This window comes from Azolla caroliniana, unplaced genomic scaffold (genome assembly GCF_043228905.1).
Source record: "Azolla caroliniana isolate FFs.n. ecotype wild unplaced genomic scaffold, voAzoCaro1.0.p SCAF_1, whole genome shotgun sequence".
Lineage (NCBI taxonomy): Eukaryota > Viridiplantae > Streptophyta > Polypodiopsida > Salviniales > Salviniaceae > Azolla > Azolla caroliniana.
Window position 1 is genome coordinate 30189703 of NW_028230436.1, and position 13813 is coordinate 30203515.

Below are 13813 nucleotides of genomic sequence, written 5' to 3' on the forward strand. Positions count from 1 at the left end.
AAAGAAGCTGGATAACAAAGTATACACTTTGGTTCAATTTGATAATATTCCATTAAATGTCCTTCTACATCCATTTTATTGTTAGTAATTAGAAGGCAAACTACATGCATTAAGCAATGCTTCTTGTTTCAGAAGCAATATGTAGGATGGAATTATATAGGAACATCTAGTAGAGGATGAAACATATCATTCACTAATCTAGAAAGGAACATGTTACCAATCATGGGCTCACCCAAATATATGGGTAAATAGGGCTAATTTAAATTTTGAGATAGTAGATAGAAGGAGAAGATGAGTATACAAGTATCTATTGTCGTCTACAAGTTGAGGCGATGATTATTTCTTCATCTCATATTGTGCAAAACTTCATGAACCTCACACCATGACCTTGCAATATGGATGTCTATTGCACACAACTCATACAAGCCAAATAACGTACTAAAAACAATGTTGCCTTGCATGACCCGTGACACGACCTACAAACTCAAACAACACAAGTGAAGAATGAAGGACCAGCCATAGTTCATCCATTGGAATAACACTAGGGTTATAGCTTGGCATCCCAAGAAGGTTGCGCAATGTTGTCAGTATTATACATGGCAAAGAGGACGACGATAATTTGTTGTCATAAGTTGGATCCCAAAACATGCATGGGAGCTTTTACAATGTATGTATGTATGCATGTGTGTGTGTTTGTGCATAGATAGATATACATATATATTGGATGAAATGGTTTGATTATGCAAAAGAGAGATCTGAGTACATGGATAATAGATAATACTTGGTAATTAAATTTCTTCTATCACACACAAACACACGCTCTCTCTTCTTCTTTTTTAATTAGCTTACCCTAGTATGTTGTTACACTGCTTGTCCCCAAACCCAATTTCTCACCTCTCTATTACTCCATATATGTATCTCTCTCAAATCTACTAGATGCCACTGTGGAATGTAGGGGTTGAACCCATGACCTCCTAGTCTCCATCTGAGCTACATCCATCGGAGCTCTCTTCCTCTCTTTGTTGCACACACAGAGAGTCAGTCTTAAGGTAAAGGTAAAAATAGAAACAGAGAAAAGATCAAAGACGAAGAAAGAGAAGGAGAAATGACGGTGTTTGCTTCTTCAGTGAGAGCAAAAACGTTTTTCCGACACTGACAGACGGACACGCAGAGAGAGTGAGAGAGAGTTCTCAGATGAGATTGTGATGGCGATGAGATCTTTCCCTCCACAGCACCGATGGACAATCATAACGCTCATGCTCACATTCCTCCTGCTTCTCCTCTGCTTCCGTTTCCCCGACCTTCGAACCCCAGCGTCTTCGTCTTTCTTGTTATCATCATCATCTTCTTCATCCGCTTTCCCGATTCAGGTATGTATCTCTCGCGCTTTACACGTACACACATTCAGCAAGTTTTCTTCACCGTTGATGTGTTAGATGAGAGCGAGGGTAGAAATTTCTCACCTTTGATACTGCGTCAAGAAGTAATAACATGTTTGGTGGTGTTTATATCTTGACTTTTAGAAACTTGACATGAAAACTTAATCTTGTTTTCTAATCTCACAGTTTGGATCTTCCATGAGTTTGGTTTTGTGATCGACTAGACGAGTAAATAGCATTCCCAGTGCATTCAATTCCATCCTCGTTAGGAGTTTGTGGAAGCTAGTTTAACCTTCTAGGAATTCTTGGAAATCATGCATGGTATCCTCATATTTGTGGCAGTCCAAAATGACATGTTCTTTGGTTTCTCCGTTACATTGATGCAAAATAGCTCACATCTTCTCTTTTTAATGCTTGATATTCAGACACCCCCAGTTTCTATCTTCAATGTGCACGAGTGTTGCACATCTGTGTGATGGCATGTCTTGCGTGCTTCAGCATGTGTGGACATATTTTTTGGTTAGGCCTTGGCCAGCCTCCCAAAAAATTCTCTTAATATCGAGTATAAATGCAGCTCGAATAGCACTTAAATTTAGATCTATGACTGGCTGATCTCAATTTCATATGGACCTCTTCCAGTGTTGTAGAGTAAAACATGGTCTCACATTCTGCGTTGAGGATACAATCTTGTGCTGTCATCCTTACTTTCAATATTTTCTTGGAAAAACCCTTTGAAGGTCACACCACTTGATTGACTTGCTTACCGTTTCTAGATGTACGGGGGTTGTGCTCTTAACCCCCCTAAATGAAGGCAGTGAAATCTCTTTTATACTTTCACTATTTCATTCCATGAGCTTGCTTCTTCCCATACCTATTTCATGAAGCAGTGTTTGTGTGATGCATGCATACGAATGACATTGTTGTAATCTCCCATCTTTGGGTTGTGCTCAAGTGTCACATGCTCTCAAATTCATAGTATGGATCTGTGTGGTTTCCATTCACCATGTATTCCAAGTGTGCTGACTAGGTATGGCAACACTGAGATATTTGAAACTATGAACCACTTCAATTGTCTCCTCTTCATGGTACTCTACAGGCTATTGACTTTCAGATTAGACATTGCTTCTCACCATTAACTTGATCTTAGCCACGTTGATTGCTAGGCCACTATTCTCAAAAAAAGAATGATCATATCTAGAAGCGTTTGCAGTCATAGTTGATAACATGTCTGAAGTACAATGTTGTCTGCATAAATGTGTGTGAGAACATGCTTGTTTATTTGAAAATAAAGGAAAACTTAAAATTATCATTTCCAATATGAGAAGACATGGAATATGGAGATGGAAATTGATGTGTTCAGGACTTCAAAAAGGCAAAATGACACATGACTCCAATGGAGGTTTCATGTGTTCGATAACAAGTCCATGTGGGGCCAACATAACCTATGAGTCACATTGGAAGGGGGGGATGGTAGAGTGTTATAGGCATAACCTTATGAACCAATTTTTATAGCTCATTTTAATGGGGTATGGGTAGGATAGTTGGGAAACCAATTATCTTAGGAATTGAGACAAACCAAGAAGAACCTATGATGCGTGGGAACATGTGGTGATCTGGGAACCTTAGTTGTTGGGATATATCAAGGGGACTAGCTATCCCCTTCATTACGACATCTTGAGATGCTGCTGAGACTATTGGTGTGGCTAAGGCTCTCGTTGTTGGGTCAGTTATTCAACCACCACGGTATACCATGAAGTAAACTATTCAGTGTTATGGGACACCGATAGTATTTTATGTTTGTCTCATGTCCTGTTGGTATATTCGATGCTTGAGGGTGGTTGGTGTGGTTAAGCACCCTTAATCTATTATTCTCCTAATATTTTATTCTTTTGCTCATCATGTTGAGCTTCGAAAGATCTCTTGTAAGGTGAGAGATAGAAAGAGAGCATTTGGAAGAGTCTCCGTTTAAGGTTGTCTTTTGTTTCTATTTTGCAGGACACTCTTTCAGGGAGCTTAAATAATAAGGAGAATCAGCAATTTGCAATGTCTGACTTTAACTCACCAGAGGTGTTTAAGCTCAACTATAAAGAAATGGAAGAGAAGTTCAAAGTGTTTATATATCCAGATGGAGATCCAAATACTTTCTATCAGACACCTCGTAAATTGACTGGAAAGTATGCTAGTGAAGGTTATTTCTTTCAAAACATAAGGGAAAGTCAGTTTCGTACTTATGATCCAGAGGAAGCCCACATGTTTTTCATTCCAATATCCTGTCATAAAATGAGAGGCAAGGTTTGTTTTCCTTATATTACTGTGTAAAAATCTAAAATAGAAGAAATCCCTTTAATATGCAAGGCAGTAATTTGTGTATTTTATGATACTCCATTGTAGGGAAATTCCAAATAAGCTGTGACAAAGCACGTATAATGTGTAATATAATGTCAAAATGGCTAACCAACATATTATGGATTTAAGTTGTAACATTATTATGCAAAAAAAATCTGCAGTGCACCCCTATGTTATCCTTGAGTTCCTTTCAGGTTTAATTAATCAACACAGCCAGAGATAGGTCCATTTGCATGTGCATGGTTTTATCCATGAGCAATATGGATAAGTATGGCTTGTCCAAAAGATACAAGGTTTATGTATATACAAGGGTTGGGCTATCCTCATGTGCATATTACATATTTCCCTCCATTCTAGTAGTGGTGGCAAGTTAAAGCCACTGTCGTGCACATCCCTAAATCCCAATGGTCTAGATATTCCTTTGTGTAGCATGGGATGCAATTAGTTCTTTATATTCATGGGCAGAGAGCGAATCTCTAAGGTTAAGCAGAATGGCTCATATTTTAAATGATAAATTTGCATTCAATCCTAACAGCTATGGATAATGCAGTTTTTTTGAACTCCAGGGAACCAGTTATGAGAAAATGGCACTCATAGTCCGGGATTATGTAAACACACTGATGGAGAAGTATCCATACTGGAACAGAACCCTAGGAGCAGATCATTTTTTTGTAACATGTCATGATGTTGGGGTGCGAGCAACAGAGAATGTCACACATCTTGTTAAGAACTCAATTAGGGTTGTCTGCTCACCTAGTTATAATGTGGGTTTCATTCCTCACAAGGATGTAGCATTGCCACAGATCTTACAACCATTTGCTCTGCCACAAGGAGGAGATGACATAAAAAACAGGTAGTTGTATTCTTCTATTTATTTTAGGCAAGTTAAGTTTTTTGCATGTCATCATTTGTGATGACGACATTCTGAAGGATAGGAGTCCTAGGATATAAAAATGGGTGATTTATTGCCAAATGGCTCAATTTTGATCATTTTGCCAAAATTTGGTTATTTTAATGATCGAGTCTTTTGATAGATTCTCCAAAATGTGCAATTGCACGTAGTACTTGACAAAATAAGATATTGTGAAAATATGAAAGATTAGACCAAATTTATACACCTTTTGAGTTTCATAACCCATAAATAACCACCTCCCCATTTATGTTTAGTAAGACCATAAAATTCCCTGACTTTTTATCATGAACAGGACAATTTTAGGATTCTGGGCTGGTCATCGGAATTCCAAGATCAGAGTTATACTTGCAAGGATGTGGGAGAATGATACAGTGCTTTCTATCAGCAACAATCGAATTAGCAGGGCCACTGGGGAACTTGTGTATCAAAAGCAGTTCTATAGAAGCAAATTTTGTATATGCCCTGGAGGTTCACAGGTCAACAGTGCTCGTATTGCAGACTCGATCCATTATGCATGTGTTCCTGGTAATATTCTTTCACACTCCCTTTCTGTCTCTTTTCTTTTGTGTAACTAGCATTTCCTTGCGTGTAGATTCCCATCAACAGAATATTACTTTATACACCCACTTATTTGGAAGAGCTTTTGTTCCTTTGGTTAAAGGCACAATAGCTTACATATCATGTCTGTAGAAGAACGGATACCTTCTAAAATAAATAGACTGCATACCTGATGACCCAATTTCTCTGGCATTGGTTCTATTTCAGGAAGCATATAAATTTCAGCATTTTCTGGCTTCTGCAAACAATGTTTAGCATATTGTCCATGCTGTTCAGCATCTTTGTCGTGTTTTCCAAGACCAGCACCTGCATCATGTTGTCCATCACCCTTAATAACACTTCTTACCTGTCCAGCTTCTGGCTTAAATATTACCAGCTGATCACAATTTCAGCCTTCCATAAAGCATTATGAGGCAGATTCTCAAACTTAATGGGTAACCATATCTTGTAGGCTATGTCACTGTCATCACAATAGCCCGTAAAGGCGCTCTTGGTGGACTTGGAATAAAGGTTATTTCTTTTCTCATGCCTAAGTCATACAGACACTTCTCCCCAATATCAATGAGGGATATTAGCAGTGGACAACATGCACCACACACTCAAACACAAGGTCCTGTTACATCTTTCCCACCACACTGAAGAAGAGCTGCATAAAATTGTAAGTTCTCTTTTGAGACCAGGCAAATCCGAAAAGAACTTAAACTCTGCAGTGTGAAATTCACCACCATTTTCTGTTCTCTGATATTTTGCAAATGCATAAAAAACTTAAATGGAGCAACTGGATCATTTTTCTTTTTCGACAAATACACCCAAATGTTTTTGGAACGTTCATTAATCATTGAATAAAATATGCAGGACCTCCCATAGATTTTACAGACTTCTATACACATTTGAATGCACCAAATCCAAGACAAGAGGCTTGTGAGAGACCCAAAATAATAAGAACTTCTCACATGTTTACCAAATTGACAATCATACAAAAGTCAAGGTTTGAGCCCTTACCCTTTTCAAAGAAAATAGGACTTTAAGTCCATTTTTGGCTCATATAGCCCAACCTCATATGCCAAAGCTCTACATGAGATCTAATCTCAGTAATAGCAAGATTTTTCTACGTAAGACTTTGCAAGCAAATAATAGTGTGCCCTTGATAGCAAGCATAGACCCTTAAGGTTCCAGAATCCTCCACCAAAGAGTGTGGTGCAACCACGCAAAACCATCACTCATATTATTAGCTAATTTTTCTTGATACTAAGTTTATATCTGACGTCTTTGAGTACATACTACTGTCTATCATCCAAAACAAATCTATGGTGCCAATCATTGCAAACATTATTATTGCCCAGGTAAACCTTGCCATAATTGCTTGCATCAAATGTGGCAAAAATCTCTGAGCATGGAGTGACATGAATTGAAGCACTTGAATCATCACTTGATGATAATGCATCAATAACATAAGACTAGGATTATTGCTCAGAGAAACCACATGTTTCCAATTTGGCAGTGTCATGATTAAGAAAATAACACTCAGCTTGTCCTCAAAATCAAAGTTTGCATCCTTCAGCAACGGATTCAGAATACCTATAAATATTCAAGTGCTCAGAGGCTGTCTTGGACGCATCCAGTTGCATATTCACCAAATTCTGCATCAAATGCACCTGATTGAAAGGTGTGGTGATATCATTTATTGTCTTCAACTTCTCCCAATATATGTTTCCAATTTGGCAGTGTCATGATTAAGAAAATAACACTCAGCTTGTCCTCAAAATCAAAGTTTGCATCCTTCAGCAACGGATTCAGAATACCTATAAATATTCAAGTGCTCAGAGGCTGTCTTGGACGCATCCAGTTGCATATTCACCAAATTCTGCATCAAATGCACCTGATTGAAAGGTGTGGTGATATCATTTAATGTCTTCAACTTCTCCCAATATAGCTTAGCCTGTATCCAAGCAATTGATATTTGTCAAGATATAATCATTGACACCCATTTTGATGAAGGCCAAAACTTTCTTGTTCACCCTAACCCAATCCTCATCAGATATCTATCTATTCAGGCTTGTTTACTTGCAAACCATCTTTACAGTCTTTTAAGAAAAGAATACCCAAAAAAAACCTGAACTATCAAACTGTTTGATTTCACAACCGGCTACTCGTTTTAGGTGTACCAAGATGCAATGTGTTGGTGCACAAAGAATATATTTTAGGGTGCATTCTCATTTACAAATGAATAATACCCTGAAGTGTACAAAGGGCCTTTACACCCAACAACTTCAAAAGTTGATCATGGATGGTGAGAACAGTTTTTAGGAAAAATCCAACTAAGGAATCTGGGTTCAGAGCGGAATGATTGAAAGCATGCAGATAAGTTGAGTTTATGAGAAATTAAGGAGTTTTATAGCTTAATGTAGATTCTGAAGGCCAAGTACCCTTTGTTTCTGTGTGATCAAATAAACACTTGCACTATGTCAGGTAGAAAGCTAGTCCTCAATCGAGCTGATCTTTCCATTGGTTCCAAGAAAGAAGCAAGTTGTTCCTCTATTGTGTGTCCCACAATTATTTCCATTGTGCATGATCAGTCTAATCTACATTTTCCTTGTTTCCTTTACTGCTTGTGTAGTTGTTTTCCTTGGCATTCCAAGTAATCCGAGTCAATATATGATATTTGGGAATTTACAACTACAGCCCCCAGACATGTACATGGACATCGGAATCTTCTTCATCTTCCTAATATAAACATGGATTGAGATTATGAAGATGATGCATATAACATCTAGCATATATATGATATGCTATTAGATATTTGGTTTTTTTTGGAACTTTTATATCTTCCAATCTTGTTTTCAAGTTTTAAATCGGAACTAATGTGAAGCTCTCAAATATAATGTGTTTAGATGTGTATTAGTATATTCATGAATATTTCTTTGTTGGCACAACAGAGAAACCTAATAAATAAGATAATTTTTGTTAATGTGCGAGGTAATCTGACAACATTTATGTATTTTTGTGTTGCAGTGATTCTCTCAGACTATTACGATTTGCCTTTCAATGATATCTTGAACTGGCGTAGATTTTCAATAATTCTCAAAGAGCAAGATGTTACTAACTTGAAGGCTGTTCTGCAGTCAGTCTCGGATGAGCAATATGCAGCCTTGCATCATTCTCTTCGTCGAGTAAGTGTTGTCAACTCGCATATTTGAATATATTAGTGTCTTCAATATTTCAAGAAAATTGCATCAGAATTGGAGAAATAAGGTATCTGATTAGTTATTTGATTATTTCAAGAAAGGAGAAATAAAGTAGCGATAAGTCATTTCATTAATTTGATAGTGCATGGCAGTGGACAAAGCCATCTCCCTTGCCTGTTATTGGTTTGTATGAACAATTAAAGTTCATTGAAAAGAACTAAGGTACCGATTTTGCATGATATCAGGTGCAAAAGCATTTTGAGTGGCACTCACCACCAGTAAAGTATGATGCCTTCCACATGGTAATGTACGAGCTTTGGCATCGACACCATGTTGTAAAATATAGCTGAAAAAGAGAGCTTCTATTTTTTTTGTCCATTTTCAAGGATCTATGCTTGGAGATTGAGGTCATCTTTAAACCCAGACCAGTGCACAATATTTGAGAGTGGTTGTGTCGTCATGCGAAGTTTGAGTCCACATATGTATGTTTTAATAATAAACTTCAATTACTCACAGGAAACTAGCGCGATTGTTGCCTCCACTTATATAATTGTTCACTTCAAGCTAAAGATTAATTCATTTTATCCAATATTGACGAAGTCTACTTGTCCAGCTCATACATATCGAGAACACTAAAAATTGTTGTGACTTGTGAGGAATTTTACACACAGAATAAGAGAATGAAGGCACTAAACTAAATCTTTAGCGAAGCTGTATCATGGTAAGTGTAAAGGTGATCTGTAACTGATGATGATCCAATGGGAGCTTGATAGTTCCTTTTAACATAATGTTAACATATATTTTGTTTTTGATGAAATGAGCAGTTTCCTTGTTTAGATTCAAGCTTGGATAAGCAATGAGCATCCAGTTTGCTTTTTTCTTGTCAACCACAAAACAAGCTCTCATCACAATTTTATTTACTGTCATGTGACAGCCACTTTTTGAAGATCTTGATCATTGCATAGATATCATCAAAGTTAAAATAAGGACTTCCCTTGGTTCATAGCCATCACATGCCACTGACATTTCAATTGTAATATGATGTAATAAAATGTAATACCAAAATATCCTCCATAGCACCACTGTGAATAAATAAAATACCACCAAAATGAAAATGACTACGCTTGGTTCATGGACATCACATCCTGCTGACATGTTAATCATAACTTAATGATAAGCTTTGTTTTCCGTTTCCATTCTCCTCCCATTAGATAAACCACCTTCCATTAGGGATTCCCTTTGAATTTTGCTATGGTGGGAGATTGGGTTGTTGTTTGTGTTTTAATATTAAAATCATATCTTCTGCACTGGCCAGACGGAGATGCCTTTAACTTTCATTTGCATACACTCCTCTTAGTTTTCAAATGGTAAAATATTTCAGTTTCTTTTTAATAAAGCATCTTATCATAGTAAGAATATGTACAATCTCAGTTCTCCTGATGTGTATGTTAACTGACTCGCTTCTGTACATTTAATCACCTAATAAGCCAACATATGTTATTCAGTCATAATGTGGAATCACATAATCTATGTTGTTCTAACAAGTAACATGATACAATGACAAGTAATATGAAATCTTATCTCTCATGTGAACCAGCATGAAATGTTCCATTATCATACATTTGCACATCTCTTGTAAGTAAATGCAAATAAGGTTTTCTACCCTGTGTTTGATTTACTAATGACAGAAGTTACTTTTTTGCCCATGAAACGATAGGAAATACCAAATTATATTTATTAATGGTTCAAGTTTCTTTTCTCCATGAAATAATAGGATTAGCATATTTTGTTCACTTTACAAATATACAGAAAGTATATTTGTAGTTGGTAAGTTAGAAAATTCAACCTGAATTTTGTGAATGAGAACATATTTTTTCCAGACATTAATCCTGAAGCAAGGAGTACTTGTTCTCCCATTAATTGATTTTACATTTTCGATGGCCAAGTAGTAGTAGTTAGTAATTTAATCACCACAAGCCATGGTCAAGACATGATAGGAAACATAGTTTTATGAACAATTCCCTTTTTTATGTTTTTGCGAATTTACTTTGCATCATGCTTAACAAACACGAGGCATCCTCTACCATGCCAGCTGCAGTGTACAAGTTTGTTAACAATACATAAGGTTGATGGTTTTGTGGATATGACTCAAAGAGATGACAAGCAGCAATCTCAGCTCGTTCTACATCAATTTTGCATCTACAAGCACCAAGAAAAGCCATCCATGCATTATAGGTTGGTGGAAACGGCATTTTCATCATCAAACTCTGGGCTTCTTCAATACATCCTGACTTCCCCAACAAATCAATCATGCAACTATAATGGTCAGGATTTGGTACAATCCCATAGTTCTTACTCATGACCTCAAACCAATGTTTCCCATCATCAGCCAATCCACTGCGATTACATGCTGTTAAGACATTGAGAAAAGTAACCTCGTCAGGTACTACAAGTTTTCGCATCTCATCAAAGAGTAACAGAGATTTCTTTCCTTGGCCATGCTCACCATAAACTCCTATGATTGATGTCCATGAAATCACATCTCGGTCTAACATTTTATCAAATATACTCCTAGCAAAGCTCAAACTGCCACACTTGCCATACATGTTTATGAGTGCATTCCCTACAATCACATCTAGACCATACCCACAACTTAATATGATGCAATGTATACGTTCTCCATCAGCCAAAGATGCTGGTTCAGCAAATGCATTAAGCATACCAACAAAGGTAGGTTCAGTTGGTGTCATTCCTTCCCATAACATTTGATCGAAAAGCATAAGTGCCTTTTTCCTCCTGCCAAGATTTGCATATGAAGCAATAAGAGCATTCCAAGTTATGAGATTACATTGGGGTATTTTGTCAAAGACCTTTTGGGCATAGTCAAGGTTACCACATTTTCCATACATACTAATGAGGGAACTACCTAAAAATTCATCCAATTTTATAGTGTCACTTTCTGTTACGCAAATGCAAGCATGCATTTGGATACCTAATGACAAAGCATTTTCAGCAGCACAAGCATCGAAATAGCCATATAAAGTTACCTTATCAACTTCAAATCCTTCTTGCTTCATTTGAGCAAAGACTTGAAGAGCTTCTTTGCCATGTTCACGTTTTGCATAAGCTGTGATCATGGTGTTCCAAGTCACAATATTTTTTTCAAGGATTCCATCAAATATACCACTGGCATCATGAAGTTTACTGCATTTCTCATACATATTGATAAGGGCATTCGCAAGAGTAACATCATGATGAAATGTACTTGCTTCGATGCAAGAGTGAACATATTTTCCATGAACCAAATCCACACCATTAGAGCATGCATCGATGGTTGTTAGAAATGTAACCTTGTCTGGTAAAATGCAATATTGCTGCATTTGGTGGTAGTTATGTAAAGCTTCTTTGTTTCGATCACATCGAACAAATGCAGTAATACTTGCATTCCAAGCTATTACATTCCACTCTGATGATTCATGGAGCATTTCCAAAGCAAACTTAAGGCTACCACACTTACCATACATATCAGCGTAGGCTGTTCTCACAACCACATCACCAACATATCCATTGGCCAACATGATGGCATGCATCTGCTTTCCTTCTCGAAGCTCTACGAGGATCGAGGCAATGGCAATGTATGTAACCCGGTTTGGCAAATGCCCTTCTTCTTGCATTTGACAGAAAAGTTGAAACGTCATCTTTCTCTTATCGCTATAGTGAGAATATGCCGAAATCAAGGCTGTCCAAGTAATGACATTCTTATTAGACATATAATCAAACAAGCGTCTTGAATCCTCAACCAGGCCATATTTGGCATACATATTGACTAGAGACGTGGCTAGAATAACATCTACTACAAACGCATGCCACATTTGCCGAGCATGAATCCTGATACCATATATCACATCTGATAAGCCAATGCTAGCACTAACCAAGGTTATATAAGTAACCTTATCTGGCAAAACGCCTTCTAACAACATTTTCTCAAAGATCACCATAGCCAATCTTTCTTCACCTTGTTCAATTACCATTTTTAACATAACATTCCACAAAGAAGTGTTTTGCGGCTTTGTATGCATTCTATGAAAGAATGCAATAGAATCTTCCATAGCGTCGCATTTGCAGTACATTTCTAGAAGAAGGTTTCTCAACGATTCATGCATTTCAAGTCCATTTCCATGCGAAATGATGTGGATATGGACGAGCTTACCTTCTTGGAGAGACCGAGAATTCGAATAGAGCTGGAGGAGAGATTCATAAGTGGAAGGATCCACAGGAATGTCCAACCTATCAAGACCTTCGAGAATCCTCCTGGCTGAAGAAAAGGGATATCCACGCTTGTCCTGGTGTAGGGAGATCGGGCTTTCAACAACATCTCCTTCATCCTTTGAGCCAGGGTAAGGGTTATAATGCAGCGAGGCTCTCCACGAATGCTTAGTAGAGAAGGAGGGAAGGGAAGGGAGAAGGAGAACCTTGAAACCATGTCTAGCTTTCTTCTGCATGGGAATGAAGGATCCATTGGTCGGTCACATGACAAGAGAATTCAAATCCTTAATTCTCTTTTACTGCATAGTATGTGTGTAATTTTGATAAAAACTGAAGCCATAGACCAAAGCCTTTCTCTGTCTGCTTGCTCTTTTTACTATTAGTATGTATGTAATTTGAAAAAACTGAAGCCATGGACAAAAGTCACACACTATGGGCATGGTGTGGTGGCCACAAATTCCCCCCACCATTCTATCTTGTCTTGTCTGTTGGCTCGTGATTGGACCTCCTGAGAGTGTGTCCCAAGTCGATATAAGCTCACGATACTACGCAAGCATGTGTGGGATGGGTTGTATGTGTGCACTTGAAACTAGTCGGTATCTATCTTACGAGTTTGTTTTTGACATATACTTTCTAGCTTGAGGTGCTCCGCACAAAATTTTGAGAGTCTAAATAACTTTTTGATATTGAAATCTTTTTAGAGAGAGAAAACAACTACTCTCCATCTTCCGACTTACAGGCGAAAAAGTGGACATTCGTTGTCGACACTAAGTTCACGTCTGAAAAGCCTTTTATGTATACATATATGGTTGTGTCTCTATAATGGTATCATCGATACAAAGACCATTATGTGTGTGTGTGCAAACCACTTTTTGTTAACTAACTTGTACAAGGTAGAGTATGTCACATTTTTAAATCCAACATATCACTAGCTCCTCCCATGCATGTCCCTACCTCCATCAACATTATACATTGATTTGTAAAGGGAGACCCCGCATAAAAAATTTATACTTTGTAGTTGCTATCAAATGAAGTCGTAATTGGGTGGGATGCATAATAATCGTCATGCTTCAACCAAAACCAAAAATCTCATAAATCGAGCCTCAACTATATCACCCACCTCTTTGACTCCTAAACGAAACAAACGATTTAACTTAGGCCACAAT

At 37.5% G+C, this 13813-nt stretch overlaps 3 protein-coding genes across 3 annotated transcripts in view; 2 read left to right on the forward strand and 1 right to left on the reverse strand.

The window, feature by feature from the left end:
* Positions 1 to 13813, forward strand: part of LOC147869612 (glycine-rich domain-containing protein 2-like) — a 59744-nt gene that overhangs the window by 36081 nt on the left and 9850 nt on the right. The gene's annotated exons all lie outside the window — the stretch shown is intronic.
* LOC147869614 (Exostosin family protein) lies at positions 1078 to 8970 on the forward strand. Its single transcript, XM_087331255.1, has 6 exons — positions 1078 to 1370; positions 3375 to 3671; positions 4292 to 4578; positions 4931 to 5163; positions 8209 to 8366; positions 8627 to 8970. The coding sequence occupies exons 1-6, from the start codon at positions 1206 to 1208 to the stop codon at positions 8729 to 8731; spliced, it is 1245 nt and encodes a 414-aa protein (XP_087187381.1). The 5' UTR covers positions 1078 to 1205; the 3' UTR covers positions 8732 to 8970.
* LOC147869615 (pentatricopeptide repeat-containing protein At2g13600-like) lies at positions 10131 to 12995 on the reverse strand. Its single transcript, XM_087331266.1, has one exon. The coding sequence runs from the start codon at positions 12881 to 12883 to the stop codon at positions 10409 to 10411; it is 2475 nt and encodes an 824-aa protein (XP_087187392.1). The 5' UTR covers positions 12884 to 12995; the 3' UTR covers positions 10131 to 10408.

Coding starts and splice junctions, on each gene's coding strand:
- LOC147869614 (XM_087331255.1), top strand. CDS start 1,206: ATGGCGATGAGATCTTTCCCTCCACAGCACCGATGGACAATCATAACG. Junction 4,579..4,930: donor GGAGATGACATAAAAAACAG/GTAGTTGTATTC, acceptor TATCATGAACAG/GACAATTTTAGGATTCTGGG. Junction 8,367..8,626: donor TGCATCATTCTCTTCGTCGA/GTAAGTGTTGTC, acceptor GCATGATATCAG/GTGCAAAAGCATTTTGAGTG.
- LOC147869615 (XM_087331266.1), bottom strand. CDS start 12,883: ATGCAGAAGAAAGCTAGACATGGTTTCAAGGTTCTCCTTCTCCCTTCC.